Source organism: Rhea americana, unplaced genomic scaffold (genome assembly GCF_003343005.1).
Source record: "Rhea americana isolate MKP2758 unplaced genomic scaffold, rheAme1 scaffold_59, whole genome shotgun sequence".
NCBI lineage: Eukaryota > Metazoa > Chordata > Aves > Rheiformes > Rheidae > Rhea > Rhea americana.
In genome coordinates this window covers 3,355,774-3,373,622 of record NW_028186745.1, presented here as the reverse complement: position 1 = coordinate 3,373,622, position 17,849 = coordinate 3,355,774, and the positions used below count along the sequence as shown (strand labels likewise).

General features: G+C 35.5%; 1 protein-coding gene across 9 annotated transcripts in view; it reads right to left on the bottom strand.

The window, feature by feature from the left end:
- Window positions 1-17,849, bottom strand: part of DMD (dystrophin) — a 1,137,868-nt gene that overhangs the window by 55,393 nt on the left and 1,064,626 nt on the right. For all 9 annotated transcript variants that reach the window (XM_085319436.1, XM_085319439.1, XM_085319437.1 and 6 more), the window contains 4 exons: window positions 17,323-17,397; window positions 12,115-12,316; window positions 8,628-8,713; window positions 5,957-6,114 (listed from right to left, as the gene is read on the bottom strand). In XM_085319436.1, the coding sequence (XP_085175562.1) occupies window positions 5,957-6,114; window positions 8,628-8,713; window positions 12,115-12,316; window positions 17,323-17,397 (521 nt within the window). The remainder of the gene's footprint in view (window positions 1-5,956; window positions 6,115-8,627; window positions 8,714-12,114; window positions 12,317-17,322; window positions 17,398-17,849) is intronic.

Here is a 17,849-nt window from a genome sequence, read left to right as displayed (position 1 = left end):
CATTACTCTTAACTAGCAGACTACACACAGGTTCTCTACACTTCCAATATATTAGGAGTATCTCTTAAATATGCTATTCCTAATAAAAAAACATGAACTGTATTGAAATACTGCAGTGAAAGCTGCAGACAGAATAAAAATGAACCATTCAAGGCACTACTCTTTAAGTCTGTAGTTGCTTTAAATAGGCAGGGAAAAATTTCCTGTGATGAAAGACTTTCTGTAACATTCAAAGATCTATTTTAATTTTGCAGTCACTGTTGATTGCAGTTCCCATAGTTGCCTATCCAGAGCTCTGCATCCTAGCCGTACAAAACCTGTGCGCAGCGAGATTAGGTGCATTAAAATGTATCAAAACTGGTTCCGAATTATATTACATGAAGATTTAAAGCCACATGGAAAAATGCTGGTCAGGGTCAGACAGTATAGGTAGGACAGGCAGTTCTCAACTCTTCCCTGTGCTGTTATTATTAAAAAAAAAAAAAAAAAAAAACTCTAAATCCAGTAAAGGCAAAGATTTTACATACGGAAAGAAGTCTGAATTCATACCAAACATATCTGAAGCAACAAGAGCAAGCTGTAAAGAATATTAATGGTTCTTTTCTTGAACACATTTCTATGGAACTCCCAGTTTTTATGGTAATAACAGAGTGAATCATAAAGTAAAATTCATAAAGCCCTTTTTAGCTTACAAGTAACAATTTGTTATTGGTGATAGGGGGGAATATTTGAATTCACTACACTCCACACATCTGTTTTTCAKTATTTATTTTCTAGAAACAATGGGGTAGTGGGGAAGTTGGGTGCTGCTTGCATCTTTATGCAATACTGGGAAGCTTAATTTTTCTGTTTTTTTTCCTCTTCTTCCAGCTAGTATTTTTTAAAATATTCTGTGCTGTACAAACTTTATCTACCCAGAACATGAAATATGCTGCAAACTACAGTCTTGATGTAATACATTTTTGGACAAGGCAATATAGCACAAATTTCTGGTAAAATTTTTGATGAGCTATGCTCTGTAGAGCTGCAGTGTAAGAAACTGCAAATAAACCAGCATTATTAATTTAATGGTCTTTTCCATGCAGGATGGAAAGCTTCATGTTAGTCTAAATAAATACTATTTTGGACAAACAAACTGAAGAATAGAATGCTTGTGAGTTGCTAAAGTTTAAAAGTACAAAGCATGCCATGAGTAGAAGCCCTGCCTCCCCATACCTAGGTCAAACCCTCTTGTACCTTGTCTTCCATTCTTCGATGATTTCCCCAATACATTTATGTTCTCCCCATTGCTAGCTAGTAAGAAGACAACAGTCAGTAATTCAGTTTCCACAGCACGTGCTGTTTCATGGTCAGCAAAGACAGAATTACTATAAAGGTAACTTTATATGATACAAATCACTTAAATCTGCCTTGACTCTTGGAGCAAATGCCTAAGATCATTACTTTGATCCCTTGCATTACACTTGCACTGTTCAAGTCAAAGGTTTTAGTGCTCTGGCAATGACTAATAAAATAAGTGAACTCAGGACTGATTTATTGCACAGTACTATATTGTCACTACTTGAAAAACACAGTCTTCTCCTCCCCTCCCCACCCACTATATCCTGAATTATTTCAAAGTAGCTCTTTAAACCAGTTCAGTTGTAGAACTCTTCAAGAATGCCCCCCAAAGTCAGGTACATGCTCACAAAATCCTACTGAAGTAAGACCAGAGAAGTGTTGTTTTATGACATTTACAGTAGAGCAGCTTGAGGAAGAATTTGCAAGTTCCCCTTTGGCCATTTCTCCTGAGTCAGAGCCAGAAGCAAAAGAAATATCCTATGAATAGAAACAAGGGCTGTCTGGAGCTCTCAAAAGCAAAAAGAGACTGAGTGTCTTACCACCACCACTGTATGTGCACATTATTTTCATACAGATATAGAGCTGTATCTATCAATAACTACAGTCATTATATAAAGTATTAATATTTCCTACCTGTTCAAAAAACAAGCCAACAAAACCCTCCAACTCTCTCCCTCAAAACAACTGCCCAACCAAATAAAAATACTGCATTTATGGCCAAAGTTAAGTCCTAGTCCAGGGACCACCTAAACAAAAACAACAACAAAAAAAAGTTTACAGACCCCTATTTTGGATGTGTTTGCCTGAGTAAATACACTGGATTTGGATGCACATTTAAGCAGTTGGTCAAACCAATGCTCTCTACTGCTGATCTTTCTTGTTCGCTGATCGGTACAAACCTAGAAATGAAGCCTGTATAACACAAAATTAAAATACTTTCCTCTTTGAAAATGAAAAGAAATAAGGTCTTAAATGTAGATATGAAATAACTATGCATTTTACTGATTCTTGGTTTCATATGTACTATTTTTCATATAAAGTACTCTACCTCAGGTACAGTTTCAGRAAAAAAAATATACTTAAAGTAGTTTATAACAAGGAACCAAATAATCAACATTTTATTGGGAAAGAGTAACAAACATTTTCATATGAGCTGAACTCTCTCTGTTTTTGCTCTCACTTCTTAAAATGTCACATAAAACCRTAAGACAGTCATGTAAATATTGTACTTATGTCCTGCCTATATTATGCAAAGAAAGCATGTTAACAATTTGTGATTAAATAGATATCCCTGCACTGAATTCACTCAATTTTTCACTGATCTATAGATCGCATATGAAAATAATGCAGACTGAACTATAGAGTCTTCAGATGGTCATTAGATCAAACTCTTTGCTGTCACATGAGGTTTTTTTTTTTTTTTTTTTTTTTTTTTTTTTTTTTNTTTAAGTCTCAAAACATGAATTACCTCTTCTCTCGGTGGGAAAGATACTGTGAGTTCCATAATACCCTTTTGCTCTCTACAGTTGATATTAGTACCTTTCTTTGCAGAAAGAAACCCAGCATAAATAAGCGTCAACACTAGTGGGAAGAAAAGTTAAAGGAAAGCAGCAGCCTGAAGTAAAGGGACTCAATCCTCTGGACAAAGAATGTGCTTGTAGGAGCTGTATTTTACTGCCGTTTTCCCAGGCTGTTACACAGAGCAGTGCCGGGAACACACGCATATTGACAGAACAAGGCTGCCCTCCCCCACCGTTCCCAAGGACCTGTACTTCAAACAAAAACCAGGAGAGATTTCCCCTGTTATCTCCTAGAACAGTAAACATCCCCTTTTTTCTGCTGCTGTGCATGACAGACAAGGCTGTTGCCAGGGCACCTAACCTAAGGGGGCTGGGGGAATGATTTCTGAAGCAGGCATTTGTTGCAGACTCTGACATGGCTGCAAGTTGTTACTAGCTTATCAACACCAGAAGAAAACAAGAAATCTGAAAGCAGTGGTGCTTTCACTGTAGGTGCACAAAGAAAGACTTAACTTAGTTTGGACATAATAATATAAACTGTAAATTCCCCCACTGTTCTTAAAATTAAATTATTTCACTTCAATAAAAAAAGATGGTAACTAGGAGTATGAGAAAGCACTATGGAGTCAAGTGTTGCAGACATGGAATTAAACACCAAAAGCACCTCAAAGAGCTTTTATAGGTTTCAGCAGGCCTACAATCAGGTTAGAAATAAAAAAAAGGAGATAGGTATGAAAAGCTATGGACAAGGAAAAGCTCTGCCTATTTTTTCACTGTGTTGTTTCTCCCTTTATAATGCAGGGAGTGAAGTGTATCTCAACAAAAGAGGAAATGAGGAAAAAAAAAAAAGCAAGGTGGCACCCTGTACATTCACAGGCCAAGCTCAGGGTGCCCTAGGGGAGGCAGTCCAGCAGTCTCTAAGGCCTCTTGGTGTCCTACGCACAGCAGGGTCTTGTGCAGTGCCTCTCACACTGGAAGGATCTTTGTGCTTCATCTTTCCCTATCTCCTGGAAATATCTCATTTCTCTACTGTCTCCAACTTTGGTTGCTCCTTCCCCTCCTATCTCCTTGCACCCACCTTTTTGTTTCCTTCGTCACTATTATTTCTGTGATTACTCTTACTATTGTTCTCATTCACTTATGGCAGGCTTTCCCCACAGGCCCTTACTTTTCGGCTTCCTTGTTCCTTCTTCCCCCCCCCAAAAGGTATGGCCCAAGTCGAAATTTCTGCTCCTCACCCTAGGACTCCACCTGTCACTGCTATGTTCCCTCACTCCCCCATATTTTCCCTCCTCACCTGAGCCTCCCATTCCTGTTCTAGCCTTCCTAAGGGATTCTCTTTTCTATTGGGATCTAGGTCAGAAACAATCCTCCCACTCTGATGATACCTGGATGCAATATAGCATTCAGCTTGTTGGAATTTCTTTATCTGTTACAAGATAATTTTGCTACCTCACTGAATTCAAATAACCATTTATTCCAAGTCTTACATTTCATAAAAATCGTTTTTGTGCTTCACCTATGTGAATTTTTTTTCTAGTATAAACACACAGAATGCCTGTCGTTTTTTCCAAAAACATTTTTTTTTAATATTCCAAGGTCACTTTCATCATAATTTTTCAATACAGTTTTGTAACTGCTGTTGCTGTTCACTTAGGAAAAGGAAAATTATGGGATCCAGAGACTCCTTAATTCATAAAAAAGTCATTTGCACAAGCCACCTTTTGACATACAAGCTCAGATTGTGGAGTAGTTGTAGCATCATTCTGTGTTGGTCTCACTTAAAAGTTCAACATGGAATGTTTTACAAGTCTCTGAAAGCCACAGCAGGGTCTAGCCTAGCTATCAGAGTTACTGTGCAGTTTATCAGCCTTGTACCCATTGGATATATGGCCCTATAAAGCATTAATTTGGAAATGAGAAAGGCAGATCAGAATTATGGAAGGTTAAGACACGGATGAAGTGGGAAAATACAAATCTTGTAGCACTGATCTGACAAAAGGAGTTAAAAATCATAGAAAAGAAAAATGCCTAATCACAACTCAACATTTGTAGTCATTTTAGAATTAGATTCTCTTTATACACTATCATTGAAGATTACTTCCAAACATTGATATTCATTGAAAACAGTTGCTATGCTTTGCTTATTACAGAACCCAAACTGCTACATAATGAAACTTGAGCAGGAGGCAAAAAAAAAAAAAAAAAAAAAAAAAAAAAAAAAAAAAAAAAAAAAAAAAAAAAAAAAAAAAAAGGGAAAAAAAAATAATGAGGGGGACAGTTAGAAGACTGAGAAACAGGGGTACTTAAGACCACCTACTCTTCAATTGTAATGCAGAAGATGTACTGAGACTTATCCCAGATAATACATTAGCTCCCCCCCATCACACAACGAGCAGCTGACTACCTCTTCCTTGCGCAATTATCTTTTGCATTTTGCTGTTTCTTAGGGGAAAGATGAATAATTCCCTTAATCTCTTCCTCTTCAAATTAAACAGTTTACAAAATTGAAAAAGCACCTAGACTTCACTGCATATTCCTCAACAGATAGGACAGAAATTCTTTTAGTGCTATTTAAGGAAAAATGGCCTTACCCATTCAAACAATGAAACTCATCAGGTGCTGTCACCCCTTAAAAGCAGGACTAAACTGTAGTGTCAGCRTTAGTATTATCACTCTTTTGGGCACCTGGCTTGCATTGGTATGCACATGCAAAATATTTAGATTAACTACTTCTGTTCATCTACATGGTAGGAAATAAAGAGTGATCTGCTGCTGGCAGTAGGTAAGTGTAAAACCTGAAATTGCCACAACTAAAGACTTAACCTGCTTGTAGGGTTCAGTTACACTACAGGCCTTCCTGGTAACTATTTCTATCACTGCCACATTTCTAGTGAAGATGGGGCCTACAAACAAACAGACTAATTCAAATACATTTTGCGAAGAAAACAGTTAATATATCAGAGAAAACATCCACTAAGCAACCCTCAGAACCCCAGTCCTGCTTCCGTATTTTCAATCCTTTTAGAAATGGAAAGGCTGGACTAAAAGAAAATACAAAGCAGAAAGTTGAAATTGAGCAAACACAAACTTACAAACTGGAAGCAGCTTCGGACACTTGGCTCAATATTGCTGCCTCCAAAGGAGGCCACTTCTCCCAGCTGTCGGGGGATCTGAATGGAGTCGTGCAGGAGGAGCCCCAGCCGGCGCTGGTCGCAGAAGCCCGTGGAGCTTGCCACTTGCTTGAACAGGTCTGGGGAAACAAAAAGGGCACTGGTGTTAAAGCATGAGAAGTGGGATATAGCAAACATTGCAGATTTACTTCATTTCAAAGGCTCGCAAGTGCAGTAAATAGCCTTGATGGACAAGAACATAAATGCCTCCTCAGTTTGGCTGCCTCTCTTTCTACAAACACAGACGCAGTCTACTGTTCATTACATTATAGGCTTGTATCTGTGAAGAAAGACCGTTCTAACATAACGCATTTSGCATTACTGATGATAACAGCTATGATTCTGTAATATGATTATCTAAACAGCAGGATCTTTGATCCACAGCAATGTAAATGTTTTAAAAATAGTTTATCAGTAAAACAATCTCATACAATATACACTAGTTTTTCAATTCTTCACTATAAATATACAACTCAGAGAACCAGTTCTCCTTCAGATGATGAGTGATCTGAAAAACAAGAGTTCCCTAACTTTTATATAACATTAGTTATATAACATTTAAATTCAGGACTATTTCTAAAATGATAGAAAAACATTACAATATTATAGAGCCTGCTATACATTGGGGATGCTAATATCATATTAAGTTTTCATTTTGAGATGAACATCATTTTAAATCATGTTCTATTATTATACCATTCTAGGAAAGAATCCTTACAGGACTTTCATCATCCTTCCATAAACTCAGTTTAATTTGGTGGGAATTAGTTATACTACATACATTGAGGAAGTTTTTAGAGTTTGTAATAATAAGAAAAATCAGGTTAGTATTAACTGAAATATTTATTTGGTAATATCTCCATTGATGAATATGACCTGAATAAATTCTGCTTACTTTTCAAAAAGAGTTTTTAAAAAAAGAAAAAAAAGAGAGAGAGAGAAGAAAAATAGCATAAAAAGAAAAGAAAAAGCATAAAAATAGTACGCTTTTTTTTTGGAGTCTTCTTAATATTTCACCCTGTAACTGGGATACAGTTATATAGTTGCTCCAGCACTGTTTGAGATTTCCTAGCCTAACTTTGACATCCGTTTTCGATGTGTCTGTAGAAGGAACAAAGGAACAGATAGAGAAAGGACTACTTTTAAATCACAAGAGTTTCACTCCTGTCAAGTCTGTGCTTATAATACATAATTTTGGGAAAAATCCTTCCATTGCTTCTGCAATTCTGAAAAATTTTGCTGTATCAGAACCAACTCTGCTGTGCTGGAGAGATGAGAGGGGAAAGAATTTAAAGGGTGGGATTGCATCAGATGCATGCAGCAACAGTATCACTCCAAGAGCAGTAGGACTTTGGTGCAGATGGCAGAGCCAGAGCACAGTGTGGCAGAGAAAATTCCTTCCTCTACCACAAATTATTCAGCTTTCAATTTATCCATCATTAAGCTATTAAGAATGCTCTACAATGTTAAAAGGGGATTATACACCTCGATGTGTATACTCTACAGGATATTCTAATAATATGAACAAACATTTTTCATAATAACTTAAAATCCTCAGGAAGTATCATTTTCATTAATTTCTTTAAGAATATCTATATAGTTGTATCAAATAATTTTTTTGTAAATTTAAAAAATTTTCCAAAATACTTTTTCCACAAAAAACACATGGAAACATCGAAAGATCTAAACTGTGATATTCATACTGATTTCTATAATCTGATCTGATTCTACAGTCTTATGTACAGACTCTATAATAACTGTTTTCTTCTTCAGCTTTCTTCAACTTTCAGTAGTAAAGCAACAAAATAACAATAAATGAAAAGCTGATACTGGGTCAAATCCTGAAGGGGTTTTTTTGTTGTTGTTTTTTTGAAGTGATACGATTTAATTTGACCAAAGTTACCCTTGGAAATTACCTATCTGCAGATCTTTTCCAGGCTCTAGCCTCACTGCGAACTCATTCATTCATTAGCCAACTGAAACATATACTAACTTCTCTTTCCAAATATTTCAGGACTTGGTCCATTAAAATATGCAGAATATTATATGGATATACACACACACACACACAAATATACGAACCTGAAGTTACAGAATTAAAACAAAAGAAAAACCCCAACGTGCTGCATACCTTTAAAGAAAGGAACTCTGTTTAAACATAATGTACATAATAAGGATCTATCCCCACTGTAAAAATCATTTTAAAGAGATAATGTATTTTAAAATGGTGAAATGATGTTCTGTAGATCAACATTGTTTTCTGATTGAATCTTCATCTTATTGTTTATACATTCTCTACGCTTTGTTCAGCAGAAGTGTTTTAATACCTTTCTGTGGAAAATGCTCAGTGTTTCAATTTGTCCAATCAAATATGTGGGCATGCATTTTTCTCTATGTAGATGTGCTTTAGCATCTGCCTAAAGCTACACCAAATAAACAGTTTAAAAATACAATGTGGAACAAATTAACACACTGTGAATCTAGACCATCCAAGAAAATCTCTCTGTATGCTATTTAAATGTTTATGTAGTGAATAGGAGAAATGCAAACAGAAAATAAACAAATTACAAAATCAAAAAATGACACTACTTACATCGGTACTTATCTTCCAGATGTGCTTTACACAGGGATACAACACCAGTTTTGAAAGATAAGACACGGATCCTTCCTGTTCGACCCCTAATGAAAAAAAAAGGGCTAATAATATAATACTTGTTATGTCATAATTTGCTTACTATAACAAAGTTTAACATTACTATAGCCATTATTAAAGTCACACTAAAAATAATTTTGCATAGCACATATTGGCCTGTTACCATGTAAATTAGAAATGAAATACAAAACACGGTTGCGTTTCCACAGGCATAGTTGAATTGAATTGTGCAGTTGTATCAATTCAACTAGAAATGGTCGCATTCAGAAATAATTACGCCTGTCCTTTTTTATGACAAAAGCAAGGGTAAAGAATCTTTGCCCTATAATTACCTGAAAACATCTACTCTCTTAATTGTTACTGAGCCCTTCACAGAGAAGATGAGGGCTCTAATAAGACAGGAAATCATTCCTTTTGCCAAAGACAATTTAACTTCACTTTATTTAGAAATGAGATGTGGTGGTCATTTTCTAGAAAAGTCTTTGCTTACTGTCTGTCAGCCTTCCCTGACTCGTATGAGATGGCAGTATGTAGCTAGGCACAGAACAGTGGTCTGTACAAGCAGATGCGCAGGTGAATGATTAAGCCTGACAACAAACAAGAAGAACTGAGACAGACTGCAGAATTTATTATGTCATTAATTACACATTGTGGCTTCTGATCTCCTCTTCATAACAGTCAAAACTCTTTCAAAGTATTTTAAACGGCCTAGTAGGTAACTGTACATCTGTTCATGTACTGTCTCTCTAGTCAGTCCTCCTTTCAAAATTACTACTGCTTTGTAATGTGACTGTGATACTACCATTGATTTGCAATGTGACTGTGATAAGAATATCATCCTGGATACTGTAGGCAATGCAGTGACAAACCTTCAGATCTTCTCTCAGCACTCAGGTTTGGTTCAATTTACTTTCATTGCTGACTTCCCCTAAGACTTTTATTTCTTGATAGCATTCCAAATGTATGATATCTACTGCAAATGAGATGTATAAAGCATAGGAAGCTAATGTCTAACAAATGCCTTTTTAAAGCAGAGCCTTATCAATCATTTTGTGGTGTCACCAGTAAGAACTCCATAGGAAATAAGCTAAAGCACGTATAGGCATGTCACATTCATGCATTAGGCTGCATTATTAGGTTAACACATGGGTTTTCTTTTTAATACTATGAAAGTATCATCCTATGAAAGTGTCTACAGAAGTCAACTGTGTTCATCTGCGCATATATATCTTCTGCAACACCTATGATCCCTGGAAAATAAGGAAACYGGTGGACAAAGCAGAATTTAGAATTTGCATCCTTCTGTTAAAGAAGCTTGTGTTTTTAATTGTGAATAACAACTTGTTGCTTTCTTCTGCTTTTCACCCTCTGCTCCTTATTCTTTTATCCTTACTTCTCTCCCTCAAACCTTTTCCAAATTAATTATTATCTGTGCCATGAGAAACTCCTGCTGATGAATACTAGACTCATGCAAATTATACAGGAGATGAATGTAGAATTATTTCCCTGAAAGGCATATTTAATTGGAACCTGCACAAATCATGAGTTGTTCAGTTCACTATACTCTCCTCCCAAGTCAAGCCAGTAATTTAGTGTACTACTGCAAATAAGCATGAGTGACTGATCAATTAAAACAACTCTGAAATGTTCTGGATTTGCACCGCTGTGCTCATAATTAGATCAGCCATTGACTGTGAATTCGATTAGTATCTTAACAAATGACAGTTTTCAATTATAAGAAAAGCAAAAATTCAGTACTTTTAATTAAATGTCTTCAATACTGCTATGCACTTAGCTTGATCTTTGTCTATTAAGTTTACAACAAAAACTAAACACATGTAAATGTAAGATCTTCTTTCTTACCAGCAGAATTCAAACTTGAATTTCAACAAAATACCTACGAGCTTCCCCAACACATAAAACACCATGTTTCATCAAGTCCTGCAATACATAGCTCCCTACCATACCCAGGCGATTGCCTGGGGGCAGCTAATTATAATTTCTAATGATGTACTTTTCAGCACAGAGCAACATAAAGAAATTTAAACTGGACGTAGAAAATATGAGCTGAATGGCCTTGCTTAGGAGCAGCCTGTGGAATGATTTTTATTTCCTTCTCTGCCACTGATGTGACTGATCTGGAATAATGTATCTAGCATGGTCTTTTTGTTGTTATTTTTCCACTGAGTGGATATCTTCATTTATATCTTATTTATATTTTAAGATAAGATAAAACTGGATCTGAGCTCTGTGAAAGCCAAAGCAAATTAATGAAATATAATCAGGCTGATAAATGAATACAGCTCCATTCCCTACTACACAAAAATGTAGTGTGATTTGTGCAATCTGCTTTGCAGGATTCTACAGCTGCTGCAAGTGATGGTAGAAGAAACTTTCTTATCAGAGGGTTATCCTGCAGGAAGAGATTGTGTAAAAATCTGCAGTTTTTCTGCAGGTAATCATCCAAACTTCAGTACTGTGATAAACAGTGGATGGAAAAAACATGTTACACAACTTTACTTCAGTGCAGTTCAAAATGTCAGTGAAAATATAGTAATTGCCCTATGTCCTTCCATTTCTATACATAAATGATTATTCTGCTGTGGCAATGAGCATCTCTGGCTGAAGACAGCTGGAAAAACCTTAAGCAATCAAATAAGGACTCTCACTGACAACATTTTTCCCCCTCCGCTAAACTCAAAAAAAAAAATAAAATAAAATAAAAGAGCTGATTCCAAAATTAACATATAAGACGTGCTAGAAGTGGTCTATGCATTATGAGCAGCAGCATCAAGTCACTAAGTAGGAAAGTCCATAGATTTTCTTAAGGTAAATTTACTCCATTGTTTTCATACCTACAGGTAACCTTTTTAAAATTAAATTTTTGAGAAAAGTTTCTCAGATCAACTGACTGCTAAGCCTTGCAAACATATTACAGATGAGCCTCTTTCAACTTTGAACAAAGAATGTAAATGGAAAGCTATAAAAAATGGATAATTCTGAACAGGTTTAACAACCAGAAGTACCGACACACAGACAGTCTGTTTATATTGCTGCTTCTTGAAAATTCTCTTACTTTCTTCAGATGAATGTATACTAGCACAAAAATTCAAGCAAGCTGATGTAATGATGAGATACAGCACTGGAATGCTCTGAATACAAAACTCTTTAAAAACTTCTGTTTTCCAGTTCTCTCCTTACTTAGTGCAATAATTATAAGACTGTAAGCCTAACCAAGGCTACTGATTCAGCTAAATGCAACCATTAGGCCACTAGTTTTACTAAATTTTCACTTCAACTACTGGCTTTTCAGCTCCAAGCCATTCATGCTGTAATAAAAAAAGAACAGCTCATTACCTGTTACCCCTTCCCCTTGTACTATTGGAAAAGTTTTTCAGAGCAGTATCTTTAGAGTACCCATACATACGTGTCATAGACATTCAGCAGCCAGTTGAGGCACATGTCCACGCAAAGAGGAACATTGACCAGGTTATTGTGCTCTTGTTCTAGTCGATCATAAATAGTGGTCAAGCAGTTAATGATCTGTAGAATATCCATCGGCTGGTCATTTTGTTTGAGGTTGTGCTGGTCCAAGGCATCACATGCAGCAGACAGACTCAGGAGATCCACTGTTAAACAAAGGTTGCAGAACAACAGTATTTATATTACCTGTACCTAAAAAGTAAATATAGTTATAGCAATTTGCTTGGCTTGCATAACTGGCCAACACCATTATATGCTCTCTGACAGTCATTTGCAAGAGTGGCTTCAAGACTCCTGCGGGTGCACTGTTTATTCAGCTGTGGTCTCAGATGGCAATGTTTATAAATCAGAGACCTGTTTCATTTTTAGCTGTAAAGTACCCATTATGCTATTGAGTTCTATGGAAATATTACTTAAATTACCACATAAGTAAAAATTAAATATTTCATGTTTTATATGCCTACAGATGGAATAATATTTGACTATTGCATTCACTGAATGTGCCCTAAGCACGGTACATGCCATCAACTCTTATGAGAAGTGCCATTCATTTCGAACAGAAGTCAAGCAATCTTAACCGAACCAAATTCCACAAGGAATATGCAAACAAATCACAACTGAATTGAGATTAACCTGTTAATTTTTCTCTAGTGAGAACAGCAAAACTAAGATTCCAGAATGTTAAATGACTTATGATCTATTTTTAATTTCAGAGAGCATTTACACTTAGGAATATCTCTGTGGCATTACGGAGTAAGACAAATTTAAAATTTTTCAGTCAACATACAACAGAATTTTCTTTCATGGATATTTAAAATCTTGATTTTCATTCTAATTCAAGTCAAACATATTTTGAAACCTGGATGTCCATGGTAAAACACTTAATCAACTGTGTAATTAATCTGTGCATACAAATCCTACTACCATCAAAGAACTTTGCAATTATATACTTAACAGCAGTTAAAGTTAAACACTTCAGAAGAGACCAAATCAGAAAGCAATGAGATGTTGGTTTATAAAGTAAAACTGAAATCAAAACAAAACAGAAAGACTACCTATGCAGATCTTCCTGCTGCCATATGTAAACTGTTCTAACTTTGCTCCATGGAATTTCTAGGAAGTGAGCAATAGGGGGATTAAAATCCAGATGCTGTTGGAGTAACATTAGAATTACATTGTGTTTTACTGAGCCCTGGTAAGCAACGTCTCTTCGTAGTGTCACAAAAGTTTGCAGAGGCTAAATGCAAAACTCCATAGAGGAAGCTTTCAGAGCTATAACCAGCTAAAGGACACATTTGCCAAATCCACACCTGAGTACCCTAGAACATTATCAAGAATTAAATTGCCCCTTTTGTGTCTTAATAGAGAGGAAAAACACTTCAGCTGCACACTTCACTGCTGGATAGTACTCCATGACATTATGCTGGGATTTCACAAGTTCCAAAAGAATTTCAGGAACATAAATTCCATTGAAAATCAGTAGGGACTTGTGCCAATAAATCCCTTAAGCACTTCTAAAAAATTTCATCCTATATGCCCAAACAACCCACTTCTAGAGCAAATAAGGAAAGCTTGAAATGCTATCCCTATTATTATATCAGTGATTTAACTTAGTATGTGTTGTTTAGTGGAGAGTATTATTAGAATTTTTTTTTTCACGTCAGCATATAGGTATTTATTTTAAAAGCTTCTTTTTTAATATTATGTTTCATTTACTAGGTACATCCAACAAGAGCATAGTTAGCAGCCTCATTCCAAAGTGTCATAGAACAATGCTCTTCTAATAACAGTTTATTAGCCAAATTTGAAACATAGTACTGCCTTCACAACACCTTTAACTCAGAGCTTTAGGCTGAACTCTCAGTTCCTTTGAGACAATGAATCAATGGTAATTAAATGAGCCCCTCAGGCATCTGGATGGCAGTTTAATTATACATGCAACTACAGCTAAACACAGGTCATTCCATTTTGTGAAAGCTTTTCACACGAATTAGAAACATCTTCTGAAAAGCCTTTACCCCTGCTCTTAACCAACCTGCTGTCCTATCTTTAAATTATTGATACATGTTCATCTAACAACAAGCACAAGGTGTTTGCCACTAAGTTCTGCTATAGGGAACTTCTTTTTATAGGGAGGAGAATGGCTTTGGCCTTCACCAACTTCAGTTCCTCCTGGTTCTTCACCATAAAGTTAAAAGGAATGTATTGGAGGCCTCTCCTAGAACCAGGAATAGTATATTTATTTCTTGGAAGCACATATGGAGGTCCCATGAATGACAGCCTTTTCAAAGAGAAACCCACCAAGTCAGATACATATTAAAGAATTGTAAATTCATAGCCACGCAGTGATTTGTAAAGCTTTAATTAAAATAAACCATACCATTTTATGCTTTGAACTTTCTACAGGTTCTTTGTCACACTTGTGTTCTTTTTCTATTTAAATTCTGAAATTGACTTCAAAATTTGTGTAAGCAGAAACACCTACGCTATTTTGAAATGCAAGTCATTTATGTAAATATTTCTTTGGCCTCTAAGGGAAAAGAAAAAGTGTTAGAACATCTGTATCTAGGCCAATCTGTGTCTAGAAAACAGAAAAACTATAAAAAATGACCCTGAATCACTATCCAATTGAAGGATAAAAATGACAATTATCAGGCAAGAGAAAATATGCTATGGAGGTCGTATACTAAACTTAGGCAAAACTGAACATACGGCTGGTGATAAAAAACATTAATGGTGCTCCCAGAATGTAAGCTCCTCTCTTCCGTAACTTGATGCTGTTGGCTGATACATTAAAAACTATTTAATGTAGTCTGTATAAAATAACAAAAAAAACTAACAGAGAAATTGTTGAATATTTTCTTTTGCTGCAACTCCAGTAAAAGTTTGTGAATATATCCCATTTTACTGATATCACAATGTTCAGATGTGGTTTGCACTTAGAGATCAGATCTTTTAAAAGCAGCAAAAATAGAAAGTCAACATGCTCTGATGTGATTATCAAAGGAAACCATACATTTAAACAAATGGTGTAATAGTTAGACTTGGCATGCCCATAGATATTTGGAAGGCTGGGATGACAGAGTGACACACTAGATTTTCATAAGGTAACGCAATACACACAATCACTTATTTGTTAAGGATTATCATTTTCTGTATTTTTCATTAGGTTTAATGTCCTAATGTCTTAATATTATCAGGTTGATTTATGAACTTAAAATACTTATTCTTGTACTACAGTCAAAGTAAAGGCCTTCTGTTGTGTAGATACCTTTGGAGTTTGAAAAAACTCCTCAGATGACAATATTATTAAGCTTTTCGTATTTTTTTTTATGACGATTTTAAAGATGAAATAAAAACTAAGAGCTGATAGCAGCAACTATTTCAGCTTGAATTCAGGGTCTTGTTTGTTATAATGTAAGAGCCTTGAGACCTAATACTGTGCTCTATTTCTTTTAATATCAAACTGAAGAATTCAGTAATGACTTTTTTAAACCTAATTAAACTTGAGTTCACAAATGACACTGAAATCACAGAATACACAAATACAATGATGGTGTCTCCAAGTGAAAATCTTTGTAAGAGCAGACTATTAATCAAATTCCTTAAATACTTTGCCTTAGATACAAACAAGTATGAAGAATGTGCTAAAGTATTCAGTGTAAGTGCCACTGCATGTTTCTGAAAACATTCATTCTCAGAAAATCCACCTAACCGTAATCTTGAAAGCCAGTGAGAGACAATAGATTTCAGTGGATAATTATCAATTCTACATTATATAGTCCAAGATAATTGCAGAATTATGCAGCAGTACAATCAGGGATAAAATGGGATGCAAAGTATTTTAGGGTCCTCACCTTTAGTCATAAAAGCCTATCAGTTACACTTGTGCACTGTCAGCTAAAAGAAACCTATCATTTAAAAATTTTAGTCCATTACTTCTGTGCTGCACTGATCATGAAAGCTTGTATGCTGCATACCATTCTAATTTCTCTTCACTCTCTTTCCACAATGATTGTGGGAGGAGTTCTATGTCATGAAAAGATGTTTATTTCTGATCATCAGCTATCAAAATTCACTCTTTATCATTGCATTAATGTTGACAAATAGACAAAATTATGTTTGAAAACACTGCGTGTAGTAATTTCCAATTCTTATTGATATCTTTTATTATGTTACAAGAATTTTCACCTTTTTTTTTTTTTTAATAAATGTGGGACAGCCAGAGATTAAGTCTATTCATTAGTGGAATTCACCCATCCTTTTAAGCCCATGAGCAAACATTCTTAAAAATACTGAAGTCTGACACAGTTCCAGAAAGCATGTGAGCGCAAATCTCAACTTGAAATAAAATAGTTGCAAATGCCTAAACTGCTATCTCAGAATCTTAACCCTACAATTAAACTCCAAATAGTGAATATTAAAATATATTAATTACCCTCCAAATGGTACCACCTAATGAACTGTTTAGTTTCGTAACTAACTGGCCCACCAAGAAACTATGAGCAAATTATTTAGCTATCAAGTTTCAATAAGCTAAAGAGCAAATGTAACTAAAATGACAGGTAGAATATCATAACACAGTTGAGAGAAAATGTTACAACATGTACATCACTAATCTATGACTGACAAAGGAATTTTTGAACACACTATTTTAATTGTGGAAAAAGGAAGGTAAATGTTTTTTCTAATGATCTCACTTAAAGGCAACAACCCCTTAGGGTTCAAGATTCAACTTAACCAACTGTTAACTATACTATTTAAGATGTGAAACTATTATTTAATCAGAACTCTCACTGATCTCAATATAGTACAATCTCATTTGTTGCTGAGCTGTAAAGTTGTGGCTGAAACAAGACCCAGCTTTAGTAGTGAGCATAGTGAAAACATCTGGATAAAGAATGTAAAGATAGGAAATATGTAGGGAATGTTAACTTTGTTTCTGATCTGTTGGCTCCATCTTGTATCTGACAGATCTGGGATTGCCTAATGCCTTTATTTTGTAAGGAATGTGCAAAATGATGGGAGCAGGTGAAAGGTTTCATACGCTAGGTAAATATTCTGGGGGTATTTTTCTGCTTCTGAGAGCATAAGCTTATGTTTTGGTAATAAAGTATTCATTACAGTCGATGATACACAGGCACATACTTACAGCAGAGGGCTTTCTGCAGCCTTCGGAGTTTCATGGCAGTTCTATAAGCCGAAAATCTGACATTGTTCAGGTCAGCTAAAAGGTGAAAATATTCAAATTTAAATTAGCTTTACATCTTAAAAATAACCAGACTCAAAAACAGGCTAATAAACTGAGCTAAAACATTATAATCGTTTCAAAAACAGTGGAAAAAATTATGTTAGAAACTATACTTCATTGAGAAAATGCACTCAAACCTTGACCATCATTCAAAAGAAAAATTGTACAAGTCTTACAGTGTTACTTCCCTGTCAAAGGCACTGAGCTTAAAGACTACTTTAAGTAATATTAGCAGTGACTAATAATGGTGCTGTAGGAGAATACCATAGCCTTTCACACTGTAGCCACTTTGAGAGAGGTAAGAATCTGAAACTCCTCCCTTTTTGTCTGATGTATTAAGTCAGGTTGCTTGCTAGGCAGACGAGAAAAAGAGCTCTACATGGTGGTGGTGGGGAGTTGGCAATCATAAGCTACTACATAAGCTAAGT